Consider the following 17,543-nt stretch of genomic DNA (forward strand, 5'->3'; position numbering starts at 1 on the left):
CTTCGTCACCGAGACATGCTTTTCGAGTTTTGTCAGGATGTGGGGCTCTTGATAAATCTCGAGAAGTCATCACGGCTTCCTTTGCAGAGACTGGTATACCTCGGTATGATCATAGACACCATCCATCAGAAAGTCTTCCCATCAGACGAAAGAGTATACAGGCTGAGAGGAGTGGTATCATCCTTCCTCAGATGGGAAGATCCACCGGCTCATCAATGGTTGCCTCTGTAAGGTCACCTAACCTCTCTCCTCCTTCTAGTTCCAAACAGCCGCCTATCCTGAAGTGTGTTTGGAGCCAACACTCACATTTGCCAGACACTGGAGTTCCAATTACTCAGGAACATGTGATGGACCTATTTTGATGGGTGGCAGACGAAAACCTATGCAGAGGTCAAGATCTTCTCGTCCCTCTTCCTGATTTGATGCTCTATACAGATGCATCAAAAGAAGGGTGGGGGGCCCCACTTGCTGTATCAAACGATCCCGGCCTTTGATCAGAGTCCAAAAGGTATCAGCATATAAACCTTCTAGAGATGAGAGCAGCATACCTAGCTCTTCATCAGTTTCAACAGTTGCTGGCAGGTCACTCTATGGTGTTGATGAGTGACAACACCACAGTAGTGGCTTACATAAACAAACAAGGTGTTACCTTTTCGCTTCCTCTATGCCTTCTTGCAGTAGAGATTCAGAGATGGTCAGAAGAACATTCGGCGTCCCTATCGGCTCCCTTCATTCCAGGCAAGAGGAATGTGCTCGCGGACAATCTGAGCAAAGTGACTCGGATAGTAGGCTCCGAAGGGTCTTTGAATCCTCTGATAGCCAACAAAATCCTGACTTTGTGGGATTCCCACACAGTAGACCTGTTCTTAACATCTCTACTGTTCTTCAGTCAGTCTCGGACCTCCAGGCTCTGGCAAGCTGCATTTCAACAACGGCGGGACAACATCGACGTGTACTCCTTTTCCCCTTTCTGTCTGATGAGAAGATTGCTCAACAAGACCAGGGCATCCAAAAATCTAATGATGACCCTTGTAGGTCCGATATGGCATCATGCGAGTGGTTCCTAGATCTCCTGCAATTACTAGTAGATCTACCAAGGGAACTCCCTCTACGACCAGATCTATTCACACAACCACATGCAAGCATCTTCCACAAAACCGTGCTGTTGCTTCGACTTCACGCCAGGAGACTATCCAGGGTCTCCTCTCTCAGAGAGGCTTTTCACAATAAGTTGCTGAGAGAGTGTCCAGATACTTTAGTAAGTCTTCAACCTCAGTGTACCAGGCGAAATGGACGGTCTTTTATGGTTCGTGTTGTGGAAGGAATATCTTGACTCTCGATGCCACTATTCTTGTAATAGCGAAGTTCCTTCTATACCTTTGGGAGGAAAAGCTTTCAGTCTCAGCAGTGAAAGGCTATCGCTCAGCCTTGAGCCTCACCTTTAAGCTGAAAGAAGTGGATATTTTCTATTCTTTGTAGATTTTTTTACTCATACAGAGTGATGAGATGACTTGCCCTCAGTCAGAGATCAGGCCTCCTCCTTGGAACATGGTTTGCATTTTGAGATCCCTAAAAGGACCTCCTTACAAACCATTATGCCATGCAACTGACCGAAATCTCACTTTGGACGGCGTTCCTGCTCGTTTTAGCCTCGGCTAAGAGAGTCAATGAACTTCATGGCCCCTCGTATGACATCGCCCATTCAAGGAGAGGGGGGAAGTAACACTCAGCTTTGTCCCTGAGCTTATTGCAAAGACTCAAAATCATTGGGGTACTGGACCCTAGATTTGGGCCCTTTCAGATTATGAGTCTATTTTGTAACTAATGATCCAAATCAATTTTTACTGTGCCCAGTGAGAAGTTAGAGATATCATCTTCAACGCACTGCAGTAACGCGGCCCCGACTAACATCGCTTTTTGTTAGTTCTAAAAGGGTTAAGAGAGGGATCACAAAGAATACCATTTCATCTTGGTTATGCCAAGTTATTGAAAGGGCTCTAAATCCCGATCATCCTCCGTCTCGAAGACCTAGAGCCCATGATGTGAGGGGCATCAGTACGTCCCCAGCATTCAAACGCAACTTTTCGTTGCAGGTATTACAAGCGTGCGTATGGAAACAATGTATTGGTTTGCGGACTGTGGTCTGATGTAGCGCGCAGACTGCCTAGTGTCCGAATATCAACCCCACACCAACGTTTACTACACAAAAAAATAAAACAATGGAATACCCAAAAATCTGGGCAACAGGTAAACAGTCAAGAGAACTGAACACTGGGTACCATCCCTTGATTTTATACTGGGCATGGTGACCCAGCTAGAACTGTAGTTGCTTAATATTCTTGAGGTAAGCCATCTCACTTATTACTGGCATGCATGGAGTCCAATATAAATAGCAGCAGCTATATTTCAAGTTATTTGAACACTAGAAACATTAGAGGAGGAAACAATTATATTATAAAAAAAAGACTTTAGGCTGGAACGGGAACTAACTTAGGTGCGTAAATGTATTTAAAGAGGATTAACAACAACAAAAATTTATTAAAAAATAATTGAGAAAAGAAAAAAACAAATTCCATTTTTGTGAAAATACAGGTCTACAAAACCAGAAGGTGAGACATAAATATCTCCATACAGAACCTCTTAGGAATCAATCCTCTAAATATTTAATCTACATATACAAGGATAACTAAAGACCAACTTGAGAGTAGATATTTGGGCTAAATTCAAATGTATTTTGGCAGGTCACTTCAAATAGGATCAAAGGGATTGTAAAACAATATTACCCATCTCTACATTCTCACTTTACCATCAGAAAGAGGCCCCTCCTCTAGATTGCTTAGTCACATAGGAAAAAAATATGATTCAGTATGTAATTTTTTCAAATAAAGTCCTATTTGGTTGATGAATCAGATTTTCTAGAAATCATAATCAAGGCAGAGCCTTTTCGGTCAAGGTCGACATAGCCAAGATAAAGTTCCAAGTTTGTGACATAAGAAAACTTCAAGCTTATAGGAGACTCCCACCATATTGCGGTTAATGATCTACAGAGTGAGTCGGCAGTCTGGAAATAAATCTCCCACTTCCTACTGATAAATAATTCTCAACCATGGGGTTTTATTTCACCAAAGTGTCCACTACACTAATATCTTAAGAATCCTTCACAATAAAAACTCTAGAACATCAGATTATAAGCTAGACATCTCCACGTCATGTCCCCTCAAGTTCCACTTATTGTCAATACTATGCGTAAGAACAACAAACACCTTTTTCTTCACTTTTGAATCCTATAGTTGCAGTCCAGTATTCGCATGCCCTTTCTTGATCTGATACATGTTATGCCAAGCCAATGGCACCACATCAGACGTTCAGTAAATAACATTGGTTATTTTGATCCATGCAGCTTCTTAATAATGTGTGTCGAGGACTATCTTTGATGTCCAACCGCTTATTCACGACAGTACTTCTACTGCGTGACTGCAATTCTAACCTGCATCTCCAAGCCCTACAGGAAGTAGGGCCTACTACCAGCAACCTGTTAATTAAAGCAAAAATAATAAAACATTATTAGGCGCTTGAGATTAATTAAATACAACATTGCAATATATCGGAAAGTAATTTGTATTTTTCCTAACCTAGAAAAATTCAGGTTTCTTCGCATAAACCCCTTATCATTATTAGAACGTCAGTATACATTCACAGCTTACTATCTAAATGACGTGACCCACAGGAGGCTTGATACGTTTACTATTGGCCCTGTGGTGCTGCTCAACAAGTGGTTTAGAATACCTCGGGCTCCTTGTTGGGCAAGTAGCAGATGGTTGATGGCATTGGTTACCCTGGTTAAGACTGGGATGAATGAAAGTATGTCTGGCATTTCCCTTTCTTTAGCTTCCCCTCCTTGGGGTACAGCACCATTGGTCCCTCTGCAAGCTGGCTTCAACCTCTCCAGGTGATAATCACTTCACTTGTGTATCCTAGTATTGTCATATTTAATATACTGTCCACGTCCCTAGAGCTTCCCGCAAGGTAGGCAATGGGAAGCGTCTTTGTTTATTTTCTATTTATAAACTTGGAATGTACTTCCATGAGATGTTATGATATTTTTCATGAAAACTGGATTGCTCAGGATGCTATCATTCTCACTTCGTATTTTTAGCGAGGTGTCATGGTTTTCCTTAGACCACAGTCGTATATTGTACTCGGTGTCAATAACCTTAGATATCAGGATGCCAGAAAACCTCAAATCAATCAATCAATCATATACTGCCAGAATTAGGATTTCCACCTTCCTAAGAGTGAGTCATCCACATAAATAACATAATGTTTGTTAGTATGGGAACAAATGACAAATTTGCAGATAATTTATATTTTTTCCTAACTAATACAAACCTGCCGTTATTTTTATAATTTGGGCTGCCATCACTTGTCCCCCAGTAAGTCCTGTCTGCAATAAAAAAGTGACATAGCTCACAGCTGTGAAAGTATATATAGGTGGCTGGGTACCCCCCAGCCACCCCCGCCATACCCACTCAAGTGATTAGGCAGAGTTGCCACCTCACACTTTTAGTCTAATGGCTACCCTCCAGCTTCCCCGAAAGGTAATCTACATAAATAACTACAAGTTTGTATTAGTTAGGGAAAAATACAAATTATCTCCGAATTTGTCATTTTTACACCCTTTTTTTACCACTTGTAAGGAGAGTGAACTGCTATATTATTCAGGGAGCCTAAAAACTGAAATGTACAGGACAGAAAAAAGCCATAGCTTTTTCTCAATATTTCGGTAATGAATATTGAAAGAAAGATATATGACCAGGATCTATATGGCAAAAAGCAGTAGAAGAGTAAAGAGCATGCAGATGGTTGCGAACTAATCAGAATCCTATGGAGAGAAGCAGGGGAAAGGTAAGGGCATGTGGTAAGGACAGAAATTGATGTTTCAAGAGGTGTGGAATCATAATATCTGGACATACTGAAAGCTCATTAACTACGTTAATCAGTCTTTAATGGCATGTTATCATTTAAGTTTCCTGCCCATACACTGAATCCTTTATGACATGCATTTCTCTTTCTAACCTTCCTCCAATTCTGTTAACTGTTATAAACCTTGTAGGTTAGCTTTACACATGTTTTAAGTTGAAAGCTTTTAAGGCTTATCACTATCAAATCCTGTCTGGTAAGTGAATGTTTGGCATGTCATATCATCATCAACTATGCAATAAACAGCAAGCTTAGTGGATTTCCCTTTGAGCTAAAAAAAAAAAAATCTCATTAGCTTGAGCTTTAAACATTCTTTCCCTGAGAAGAATAGCGAGACATCATGCTCTGCACAATGGCTATTTAAAACAGTGCAAAACCTGTGCAGGAATGATAAGCAAATCCAGCAGGGAAGACTACTTAAAAAAAAAAATTAAGTGCCCCCCCAAAAAAAAAATGAAGTGGCCAAGTATGAATACTTCATATGCAACAGAAAAATTGCATACAGTAACATGCAACCATAGGTGCTATTTCCTGTTAAGTGTTAGATTGTTTAGTTATTTTACTATGGCCTTATGCAGTATACTTTCTTCGGAGTGAAAATGAAAAAGAAATAAATGAAATTAATTTTTGATGGTGAACGTCGATAAAGCAAGCTTCTGGAGAAGCAATATGAACATTAGGCAAGTATAGAAATAAATTTTAAATATTTAACTTAGCCGGTGAATATATAGCTGCAACTCTGTTGCTCGACAGACAAACTCTACGGAAAAACTCGCCAGCGATCGCTACACAGGTTGCGGGTGTGCCCAACAGCGCCATCTGTCGACCAGATACCCAGCTCTTATGTAAACAAAGACTCAATTTTCTCTCTGTCGACGTGTCGACAAGACGTACTTTACTCGCTGTTGCTAAACTGGAGTTTTTCACATCTAATTGGTGAAGTACTATATTCTAGTTTTGAGCTTTCGCTGTGCAGGTGTTTTATCTTCATCTTAAATCTTGAACTCGTTTTGGATAGATTTGATTATGGTGACAAAGAGAGTATGGACTTTCTTTCACTTTTAAATGGCCGACCCTTCCCTTAGACGGAAGTGTGTTTAGGCTTTTAGTAATTATCTTATCACGTTATAAATTATTTATAGATTTTCCTCTATATATTTTATATCTCTCCGCCTTTATTAGGCCTCTTCGATTAACTTTCCATTTATTATAAATATATAAAAATAAATTTTAATGTTTTGTTTATATGCGACCTTTCCTGAGAGTAGGCGGTCCTAACTTGGAAACCGAAGTTAATCAACGTTGAGCCCTTTATATCGTAAATAGCTTTTAAAGAGCTAAGGATTTAAAACTTTTTGAATGTAATATTTTATGAAAGAATTTCTTTGATAGTCTTCGTACTGTTTTCAAAGATGAACTAACGTTTAGTTTATTTATGCTACGCAGTTGTTGACGTTCAGGACGTTCAACATGCGCTCTATCGTTACGATAGAGAGAGAGTGTATCACGGTTTCACTTTGCAGTAAGAGTAAATCGATTCTGACGTTTTGTTCATTCTTTCTTAGCTTAAATGTTTTAAATTCTATTTTAAAGGAACTTTTTATTTGAAAAACCTTTCAGTTTTTTCCTTTAGTCAAATAACATGTTTTTTTGACGAAATATAATTGGGCTCTTCTCTTAGGTGCGAAATCAAGAGAGAAAGAGAGAGAGAGATAGAGACGGAGGGAGAGAGAGGAGAGAAAACGTTCCGTTCAAGCGGGTAACGTTGTTCTCGAGTTACTCTCGTCCCTAGTCTCTGTACGGGGAGGAAGGATAAAACGTTTTTAGTTTTTTATTCTCGTCCCCAGGCTTTGTGCGGTGAGAGATTGAAAACGTAGTTTATATGAACTAGTGTTTAGTCTCTTTCCCAGCCACTGATTTTTTTATCTTAAAATATGTTTTCTGTTTTTTGCTGGTATTAATGAGCTTGCATTATACGACTGATTTCGCAATTACTACCTTTTAATGAAGGGTAGAATTGCGTGTTTCAGGTAGAAATCAGTAAAAGTTTCGATTTCAGTGAAATAAGTGCAAAACAGAAAATCGAAGTGATAAAGTGATATGCGCAAAGTGTTACAGTGTTGCGTCCGAGGGTTCGTCTGTTCGTGCCTGTCGTTCACCTAGTCCGGGACCTCTTGCATGCTCCCAAGCCCAGGGGAGAAGTAATGTCAAACGACTTATGGGTTCGAGAGGCCTTGATCAACGAACAGACGTTTTCCCTCTATGGTATCGGGTGTATCTTACCAAGATCTCCCCTACCATAAGACGAGAGAGACGTTGTTTCTCCTCGTCATCCGAAGGCTTTTCGCATAAGAAACCTGTCACAAAGTTTCGAAGCCCTTAAGCGAAAGTCAGTCCTTTCAGGACAGGTCCAGCATCCTGGTTACAGCCATTAGGACAGCTCTGACCCTATGCAGTCATCGGATAACTGCTCGCCGCCTAACAAAAGCGTAACACAGACTCCGAGAGTCTTTTTTGTTGGCAAAGTGTTGCGGTCACAGACGTTACCCTCGTCTCTTACCACAACCATTTCTGTTGATCCTTAATGGGTTGTATGGCAAGACATGCAGTATGTGCTTGCCTCCCTTATGGAAGACTATTCTGCCGATTAGTCCGTTGAGTCTAGCCGTTTATCTCATCGATATCCTGGCTTTCAGCCAACCTAACGTTCCTTTGTGCTTACTGTTGACGTTGGCGTAGCTAAGTCACGTCAGTCAGGTTGTTTAGAACCACACTCGATGCGGTCTCGTGTGGTTTTTCAGCCGCATTTGGACGTTAGGCCACTTGCTGATGCTCCTGTTGACGTTCAAGACGTTCACTAACAATCGGAGTTGACTTGTTTTGACGCTGTGCGTCAACCTCCGCATTCTAGAGTTGTTTTGACTGCTCAGTCTAGGCAGTCAAAGCAGTCTCGAGTGGACGCTGTGCGTCCTCACGCACCTGTTGCGGTTGACAGTTCAGTTGTTGACAGTTCACAGACTGTCAAGCAGTTACATGACGTTGCGTTCTGGTCCGATACTAATGCACCAGTGAGTGTGGACTCTGCTTGTAAAGCATTGCCACCACGGTAGGTCTCTCCCTTGCTTGAGACTCAGCTTTTATCGGACAAGGTTCCTGTAGATGAGGAAGTTGCTGTTCCCCCTCATACTGATATTCCCTTGAGGACTCTGTCAGATGGAGAGGAGCCTAAAGCTGCTTAGCCCCCTATGGACTTTAATTAAATCATGATGATTTTTTTAAGGATCTTTGTCCGGATCTTTTTGTAACTGCTGCTCCTCGTTCGCCTAAACGTCAGAGCTTACACTAGGCCTAGCTACTTCGAAGCCGTTGTTTTTAAGCTAGTGCTCTCTCGCTCTCCTAGAGAGCTTTACGTTGGCTAGGCGACTGGTTTTTCACCAGGAGGAGTTTGGGGGATACAGCCTTTGCTTTCCCTTCTTTTAAACTGGCTTATAGAGCGAGAGTCTGATATGACACGAGAGAAGTTCTCGGCTTGGGAGTTCATGCCTCTGCCCAGATAGACTTCTCAAATCTCGTAGACTCTCCCTGGCGCCTGGCCAGGAGACGCTCCAAGTTTTTTACAGGTCAACTTCACAGCTGTTTTCGAGCCTTTGAAGTTTTGCTGTACAATTATGTCATGCATAAACAAGGCTTTCAGGGATGGAAAGCGGTACCGCCTCAGTCGCTAACCCCGTCTGTGGCCGCACCTGCTCCCGTAGACCCTAAATGGGCTTTGCTGCAAGACATGCAGTCCAAGCTTGCGTTCTTGATAGAGGACTTTAATGCGGAGAAGGTTGCTACTGAACCTTCTGGCCAACAACCTTCCAACCGGTCGGTTGTGCGCCCTGTTGACGCTGAGGTAACCTTCTCGCGTCTGCCAGTTGAGGTGGTTCCTCCACCGATGCGACCCAGTGTGGGTTGCCAGCTGCACGTTGTCGTTAAGCGACGCTCGGAGGTGGTTGTTGACGTTCAGGACGTTCAACAACCAGCAGAGGTGACTTGTTTTGACGCAGTGCGTCAACCTCAGCAACCCGGTAGGGTGTTGACTGCACAACCCAGACGGTCTAGACAGTCTCGGGTTGACGCTGTGCTTCCTCGCGCACCCATGGTTGTTGACAGTTCACAGACTGTGCAGCAGTTCCATGATGTTGCGTCCGGCTCCGTCACGCATGCACCAGTGCGACCGGACTCAGTGAGCCAGACGTTGCCCACTCCGTTGCCGTTTCCTCATCAGTTTTCGGATGAGGAACCCTCTGATGAGGACGTTGCTGAAGAACAAGACGATCAGCCCCCAGAATAGATCAAGCCCTACTATCCATCCAGAAGATGCTGAAGAAGGAACGCTGCTCAGTCAGGCTGTGGATGAGTCTGGTAGGGACGCTGTCATCCGTGGAACAATTTGTGTCACTAGGAAGACTACACCTCCGTCCTCTTCATACCATCTAGCTTTTCACTGGAAAAAGGACAAGACGCTAGAAGCGGTCTCGATCCCGGTTTCCGAAAAGATAAAGTCTTGTCTGACTTGGTGGAAGGACAATATCAACCTAAGAGAGGGTCTTCCCCTGGCTGTTCAGACTCCCAACCACGTTCTCTTCTCGGACGCATCGGACGTGGGCTGGGGCGCGACACTAGACGGTCGGGAATGCTCAGGACTGTGGAACTCGAGTCAGAGGAGCATGCATATCAACTGCAAGGAGCTGTTGGCAGTACATCTGGCCTTGAAAAGCTTCAAGTCTCTCCTTCGAGGCAAAGTGGTGGAAGTTAACTCGGACAACACCACGGCCTTGGCGTACATCTCCAAACAAGGAGGTACCCACTCACTGACGTTGTACGAGATCGCAAGGGACCTGCTCATCTGGTCAAAAGGTCAAGACATCTCCCTAGTAACGAGGTTCATCCAAGGCGACTTGAACGTCATAGCAGATTGTCTCAGTCGGAAAGGGCAAGTAATTCCAACCGAATGGACCCTCCACAAGGATGTGTGCAAGAGACTTTGGGCCACTTAGGGTAAACCATCCATAGATCTCTTTGCAACCTCGCTGACCAAGAGGCTTCCAATCTATTGCTCTCCAGTCCCGGACCCAGCAGCAATACATATAGATGCTTTCCTCCTAGATTGGTCACATCTGGATCTCTACGCATTCCCACCGTTCCAAGATTGTCAACAAGGTACTGCAGAAGTTCGCCTCTCACGAAGGGACAAGGTTGACGTTAGTTGCTTCCCTCTGGCCCGCGAGAGAATGGTTCACCGAGATACTTCGATGGTTAGTAGACGTTCCCAGTAGTCTTCCTCTAAGGGTAGACCTTCTACGTCAGCCACACGTAAAGAAGGTACTCCAAAGCCTCCACGCTCTTCGTCTGACTGCCTTCAGACTATCGAAAGACTCTCGAGAGCTAGAGGCTTTTCGAAGGAAGCAGCCAGTGCGATTGCTAGAGCAAGGAGAGCGTCTTCCATTAGAGTCTACCAATCGAAGTGGGAAGTCTTCCGAGACTGGTGCAAGTCAGTTTCTGTATCCTCGACCAGTACCTCTGTAGCTCAAATAGCTGTTTTTCTCTTATACCTGAGAAAAGGACGATCCCTTTCAGCTCCCACTATCAAGGGCTACAGAAGCATGTTGGCATCGGTCTTCCGGCATAGAGGCTTAGATCTTTCCAAACATAAAGATCTGCAAGACCTCCTTAAGTCTTTTGAGACCACCAAGGAGCGTCGTTTGGCTACCCCTGGATGGAATTTAGACGTGGTACTAAGATTCTTCATGTCAGACAGGTTGGAGCCGTTACAATCAGCCTCCCTGAAAGATCTCACTCTTAAGACTCTTTTCCTGGTATGCTTAGCCTCGGCTAAAAGAGTCAGTGAGATTCATGCCTTCAGCAAGAACATCGGATTTTCGTCAGAAAAAGCCACTTGTTCGCTGCAACTTGGTTTTCTAGCCAAAAATGAGCTGCCTTCTCGGCCTTGGCCTAAATCTTTCGATATCCCCAGCTTATCGGAGATCGTAGGCAATGAACTAGAAAGAGTCTTATGCCCTGTTAGAGCTCTTAAGTTCTATTTAAAGCGTACTAAACCTTTACGAGGCCAATCTGAAGCTTTATGGTGTTCAGTTAAGAAACCATCCTTGCCTATGTCAAAGAATGCTTGGTCAGACTTTATCAGATTGTTAATACGAGAAGCTCATTCACATCTGAGTGAGGAAGACCGAACTTTGCTTAAGGTGAAGACGCACGAAGTTAGAGCTGTAACAACTTCCGTGGCCTTTAAGCAAAATATATCTCTGCAAAGTATAATGGACGCAACCTATTGGAGAAGCAAGTCAGTGTTCGCGTCATTTTACTTGAAAGATGTCCAGTCTCTTTACAAGAACTGCTACACACTGGGACCATTCGTAGCAGTGAGTGCAGTAGTGGGTGAGGGCTCAACCACTACAATTCCCTAATTCCTTATCCTTTTAATCTGTCTCTTGAAGTGTTGTTTTTTTATGGGTTGTCCGGAAGGCTAAGAAGCCTTTCGCATCCTGGTTGATTTGGCGGGTGGTCAAAGTCATTTCTTGAGAGCGCCTAGATTAGGGGTTTGATGAGGTCCTGTTGTATGGGTTGCAACCCTTGATACTTCAGCTCCTAGGGGTCGATCAGCATCCTAAGAGGATCGCGAGGCTCCGTAAGGAAGACGTACTTAAAAGGCAGAGTAATTGTTCAAGTCGACTTCCTTACCAGGTACCTATTTATTTTGTTTTTGTTATTTTGAAAACTTCTAAAATGAAATAAAAAACTCTTAGCTCATAAAATGTAAACATATATTACTGGTCTCTACCCACCATCCTGGGTGTGAATCAGCTATATATTCACCGGCTAAGTTAAATATTTAAAAATGATATTTTGATTATAAAATAAATTTTTGAATATACTTACCCGGTGAATATAAATTAAATGACCCTCCCTTCCTCCCCAATAGAGACGCAGTGGGACGAGGAGAAAATTGAGTCTTTGTTTACATAAGAGCTGGGTATCTGGTCGACAGATGGCGCTGTTGGGCACACCCGCAACCTGTGTAGCGATCGCTGGCGAGTTTTTCCGTAGAGTTTGTCTGTCGAGCAACAGAGTTGCAGCTATATATTCACCGGGTAAGTATATTCAAAAATTTATTTTATAATCAAAATATCATTTTATCAAAATTCCATTTTTCTTAACCAGGTAATTATATTCAAACATTATATTAAATTGTCACAGGAAATTATAAATGTTATATTTACATTGAATGAGCAATAAAAAAATATAATTACCCTTACATTAAGGATTATGGATATTTTTATTATTTCTCAACAGATTGATGATGGAGAAATTCATGCTAGCATCAACCAGCGGGATGGAATGGTTGTGTTTTTGGACAACCCTGAAAAATACAATTCTCCTACAATGATGGCACAGCTTGATAAAGAGGTATGTATATTTTTTAATTGTGACAAACCCTTAGCCTACCTCATGGGTGGTAATATAGCCTTCCTAACAAGAACCTGAATTTATTAGGTATTCTACAAATGAGCTTTTGTTGTTTTTTCAGCAATATTTGATTGTCTTGTGATTGATTGATTTAAAGTTTTCAGGCATCCTGACATCTAAGGTCATTGACGCCGTGATTGTATTGTGAAGTGCTGTTATATCCTTGAGTACAGTCGCCAACTTTATTGGCCATTGTTGCTTTGTGTTAACCGTATTTTGGGGGTTAATGCATGTTGTGGTCTCCAAGGACATTCCTGTATAAATTCTAGAACAGGGAATCCAATATGAAATAAATTTCAAAGAAGTATCTTCTACCCTACTCTAGTACCAAAGTTGCAACTTGCCAAGCAAAGACTCTGTTTGTATAAGGGAGACCCTCGAGTTCAAGCGCTATTGAACTAAACAGCACCTCCAGTGCTGAATTCATATGGCTATTGATGATGCGCCATCTCCAAGAACTATCAATACAGCTGAAGACAATGCTACCTGCGCATTATCTTGCACCCGGCAGCCATATATTCATCAGTCTTATTTCCTACCGTTAAAGGCACCCTCTTCCATCAAACCTCTTCTCCCCATATCATCTTTCACCTTATCTCACCATCTAATTCTCTGCCTCCCACTTGATCTTCTCTCCTAACAGGTTCCTCCCAAGCCACCCTCACTGTCTTCACCGTCCATCCTCAACACATGCCCAGTCGTGATACTTTTATCACCTCTATAATCTTTACTATTCCGGCCAATTCATATTCCATCATTTTCCAATCTATCAAGCAGTGATTGTCCCATATTCCATTGAAGCATTCTCATTTCTGTTCTCTCAAGCTTTGCTTTCTCTTTTTGTCTAAGAGCCACGTTTCTGATCCATATTACTGTGCAATAGATCTTGACTTTTGGTTTGATTTGCATTTTCTTATCACATATCACTCCTGCTGTCTCCTTCCACTTTCCCCAAGCTGCTTTTATCCTTTTCTCAACTCCAGCCTCACATCCTCCATCCTAACTTATAGTAGATCCCGAGTATTTAAAGTGTCCCACCTGTTTTATAACTTTCATGCATAGCTGACCTGTCCCTACCTTCCTTACTGCTCACCATAGCTTCAGTCTTATCCATATTTACTTTCAAGCCATCCCGTTCCAAAGTCTCTTGCCATTCTACAACCCTTCTCTAAATTTTCCTCATAAGTTGCTATCACCAAATCATCTCCATATAGCAACAAGAGCTCACAACTCATCATTTCTGATCTCTTCACTACAACACATCCATGACCACCACAAATGAAAATGGCTTAAAGCTGACCCTTTGTGTAATCCAACACTAACTTCAAAGGTTTCTATCTCCCCAACAGCTGTTATTACTTTTGTCCTTGTTCTTTTTTTTTCTTTTACATCACCTTTACCATTCTAACAAACTTCTTGACTTTCCTCCTCCTCAAGCACCAAAACATCACTTCTCGTTGTATTTTATCATAAGCTTTTTCTATTTCTATAAAAGCACAGAGGAGCTTCTTGTGCCCCTCTAGCCTCTTCCTTTAGCTGCCTTACTCTAAAGATGGCATCCACAGTCCCTCTCCCCCTCATGAATCCATGCTGCTGTTTCCCAATCTTTACAACCTCTCTCAATCTCTCATCTAGTACCCCCTCAAAAACTTTCAAATCATGCTCTGTTAGTTGAATTCCCCTGTAGTTACCACAATCCATGACATCACCTTTCTGCTTAGATATAGATACCAGTAGATTCTCCTACCAGTCTTTAGTAATTACTTCCTCATCCCATACTGCTCTTAATAAATCCATCATCAATTCTTCTCCCTTCTAACTAGTATCTGGACCATTTCAATTTGAAACTGATGGACCTAGTGCTTTACCATTTTTCATTTTCCTCAATGCCCGCTTCACTACTGTATTCCATATCTCCATCACTGGCTCCTCCACCCTTTGAACCCCTCCTCTCATTTTCAGTATTCAATAGTTGTTCAAAATATTCTCTCCATCTCTTTATGTCTTCATGCCTATGCAATATATTTACATTTCTTTCCTTGATAACCCCTAGTTGCACCAAATCCCATCTTTGCCCTCTTAAGTAATGGAAAAATAGTTATTATGATTTTTTCCACTATTTTTAGCAATAGCATTAACATAATAGGGGGATATAACCACAGTTCAAGATAGCCTTGGAGAGATTTTGTTTGGGAATGCTGTTGACTCATACGGCTGAAGTCCCCCTTCACTCCTCAGCTTCCCTGACAGCCCAAAGTTTTTGTAGATTTGTATTTCATCATCTATTCCAGTTTTATGAACTATTCCATGCTTACATTTTATTTGAAGTATCCAAATTAAATACATTCATACATATACCAAGGCACTTCCCCCAATTTTGGGGGGGTAGCCGACATCAACAAAGGAAACAAAAACAAAAAGGGGACCTCTACTCTCTACATTCCTCCCAGTCTGACAAGGGACTCAACCGAGTTCAGCTGGTACTGCTAGGGTGCCACAGCCCACCCTCCCTCTTTATCCACCACAGATGAAGCTTCATAATACTGAATCCCCCACTGCTGCTACCTCCGCTGTCATCTAAGGCACCGGAGGAAGCAGCAGGGCCTACCGGAACTGCGTCACAATCGCTCGCCATTCATTCCTATATCTAGCACGCTCTCTTGCCTCTCTCACATCTATCCTCCTATCACCCAGAGGTTTCTTCACTCCATCCATCCACCCAAACCTTGGTCTACCTCTTGTACTTCTCCCATCAACTCTTGCATTCATAACCTTCTTTAGCAGACAGCCATTTTCCATTCTCTCAACATGGCCAAACCACCTCAACACATTCATATCCACTCTAGCTGCTAACTCATTTCTTATACCCGTTCTCACCCTCACCACTTCGTTCCTAACCCTATCTACTCGAGATACACCAGCCATACTCCTGGGACACTTCATCTCAAACACATTCAATTTCTGTCTCTCCATCACTTTCATTCCCCACAACTCCGATCCATACATCACAGTTGGTACAATCACTTTCTCATATAGAACTCTCTTTACATTCATGCCCAGCCCTCTATTTTTTACTACTCCCTTAACTGCCCCCAACACTTTGCAACCTTCATTCACTCTCTGACATACATCGGCTTCCACTCCACCATTTGCTGCAACAACAGACCCCAAGTACTTAAACTGATCCACCTCCTTAAGTAAGTCTCCATTCAACATGACATTCAACCTTGCACCACCTTCCCTTCTCGTACATCTCATAACCTTACTCTTACTCACATTAACTCTCAACTTCCTTCTCTCACACACCCTTCCAAATTCTGTCACTAATCGGCCAAGCTTCTCTTCTGTGTCTGCAACCAGTACAGTATCATCCGCAAACAACAACTGATTTACCTCCCATTCATGGTCATTCTCGTTTACCAGTTTTAATCCTCGTCCAAGCACTCGAGCATTCACCTCTCTCACCACTCCATCAACATACAAGTTAAACCACGGCGACATCGCACATCCCTGTCTCAGTCCCACTCTCACCGGAAACCAATCGCTCACTTCATTTCCTGTCCTAACACAGGATTTACTACCTTTGTAGAAACTTTTCACTTCTTGCAACAACCTTCCACCAACTCCATATAACCTCATCACATTCCACATTGCTTCCCTATCAACTCTATCATACGCTTTCTCCAGATCCATAAACGCAACATACACCTCCTTACCTTTTGCTAAATATTTCTCGCATATCTGCCTAACTGTAAAAATCTGATTCATACAACTCCTACCTCTTCTAAAACCACTCTGTACTTCTAAGATTGCATTCTCTGTTTTATCCTTAATCCTATTAATCATTACTCTACCATACACTTTTCCAACTACACTCAACAAACTAATATCTCTAGAATTACAAAACTCATGCACATCTCCCTTACCCTTATATATTGGTACAATACATGCACAAACCCAATCTACTGGTACCATCCATAACACAAAACATATATTAAACAATCTCACCAATCATTCAAGTACAGTCACACCCCCTTCCTTCAACATCTCAGCTCTCACACCATCCATACCAGATGCTTTTCCTACTCTCATTTCATCTAGTGCTCTCCTCACTTCCTCTATTGTAATTTCTCTCTCATTTTCATCTCCCATCACTGGCACCTCAACCCCTGGAACAGCAATTATATCTGCCTCCCTAATATCCTCAACATTCAGTAAACTTAAAAAATATTCCACCCACCTTTTCCTTGCCTCCTCTCCTTTTAACAACCTTCCATTTCCATCTTTCACTGTCTCTTCAATTCTTGAGCCAGCCTTCCTTACTCTCTTCACTTCTTTCCAAAACTACTACTTATTCTCTTTGTATGAATGACCCACTGATATTTACTTTTTACCCCCGGTTTTATTAGCTCTTCAACCCTCACTAGCTCCCTTTTACATCCACCTACTCTATTCCCCCACTCTTTTGCTACAACTAATTTTAAATATTAAACTTAGCCGGTGAATATATAAATAGCTGACGTCTCCGACGGCCCGACAGATTCCAAAAAACTCGCGAGCGATCGCCATGAAGATAGCGGGTGTGCCCACCAGCGCCGACTATCGGCCAGACACTGCATATACTTCTCAACCACTCCAGTTCTTCTCTGTCGGTGTCACCGACAGCATTGGTTCCGCTCGCTCTAGACCTCGAGTTTTCTACCGAATTGGTGAAGTACTTGGTTTTGGTTTTATTGCTTTCGCCGTGTTGGATTATTCAATACTATCTTCAAAAGAAATGCTTTTGAAAGGAGAGGGAGAGAGGATAAAAGAGTGATGAGATGAATATTTTTTAGAAAATATTTTAAGAAATTTATTCTTTGAATAGTCTTCGTGCTGTTTTTCAAAGATGAACTAACGTTTGGTTTATTTATGCTACGCAGTTTGCGCTCTATCGTTACGATAGAGAAAGAGAGAATCACGGTTTCACTTTGCAGAAAGAGTAAATCGATTTTGACGTTTTGTTCATTCTTCTTTCAAACTGAAGTTTTTTA

General features: G+C 42.3%; 1 protein-coding gene across 1 annotated transcript in view; it reads left to right on the top strand.

Annotated features, from left to right (window-relative positions):
* The window catches only part of CSN3 (COP9 signalosome subunit 3), a 191,482-nt gene that overhangs the window by 132,083 nt on the left and 41,856 nt on the right, over window positions 1-17,543 (top strand). The window contains exon 7 of the mRNA XM_068360049.1: window positions 12,337-12,450. Coding sequence (XP_068216150.1) covers window positions 12,337-12,450 — 114 coding nt within the window. The remainder of the gene's footprint in view (window positions 1-12,336; window positions 12,451-17,543) is intronic.

This window comes from Palaemon carinicauda, chromosome 36 (genome assembly GCF_036898095.1).
Source record: "Palaemon carinicauda isolate YSFRI2023 chromosome 36, ASM3689809v2, whole genome shotgun sequence".
NCBI lineage: Eukaryota > Metazoa > Arthropoda > Malacostraca > Decapoda > Palaemonidae > Palaemon > Palaemon carinicauda.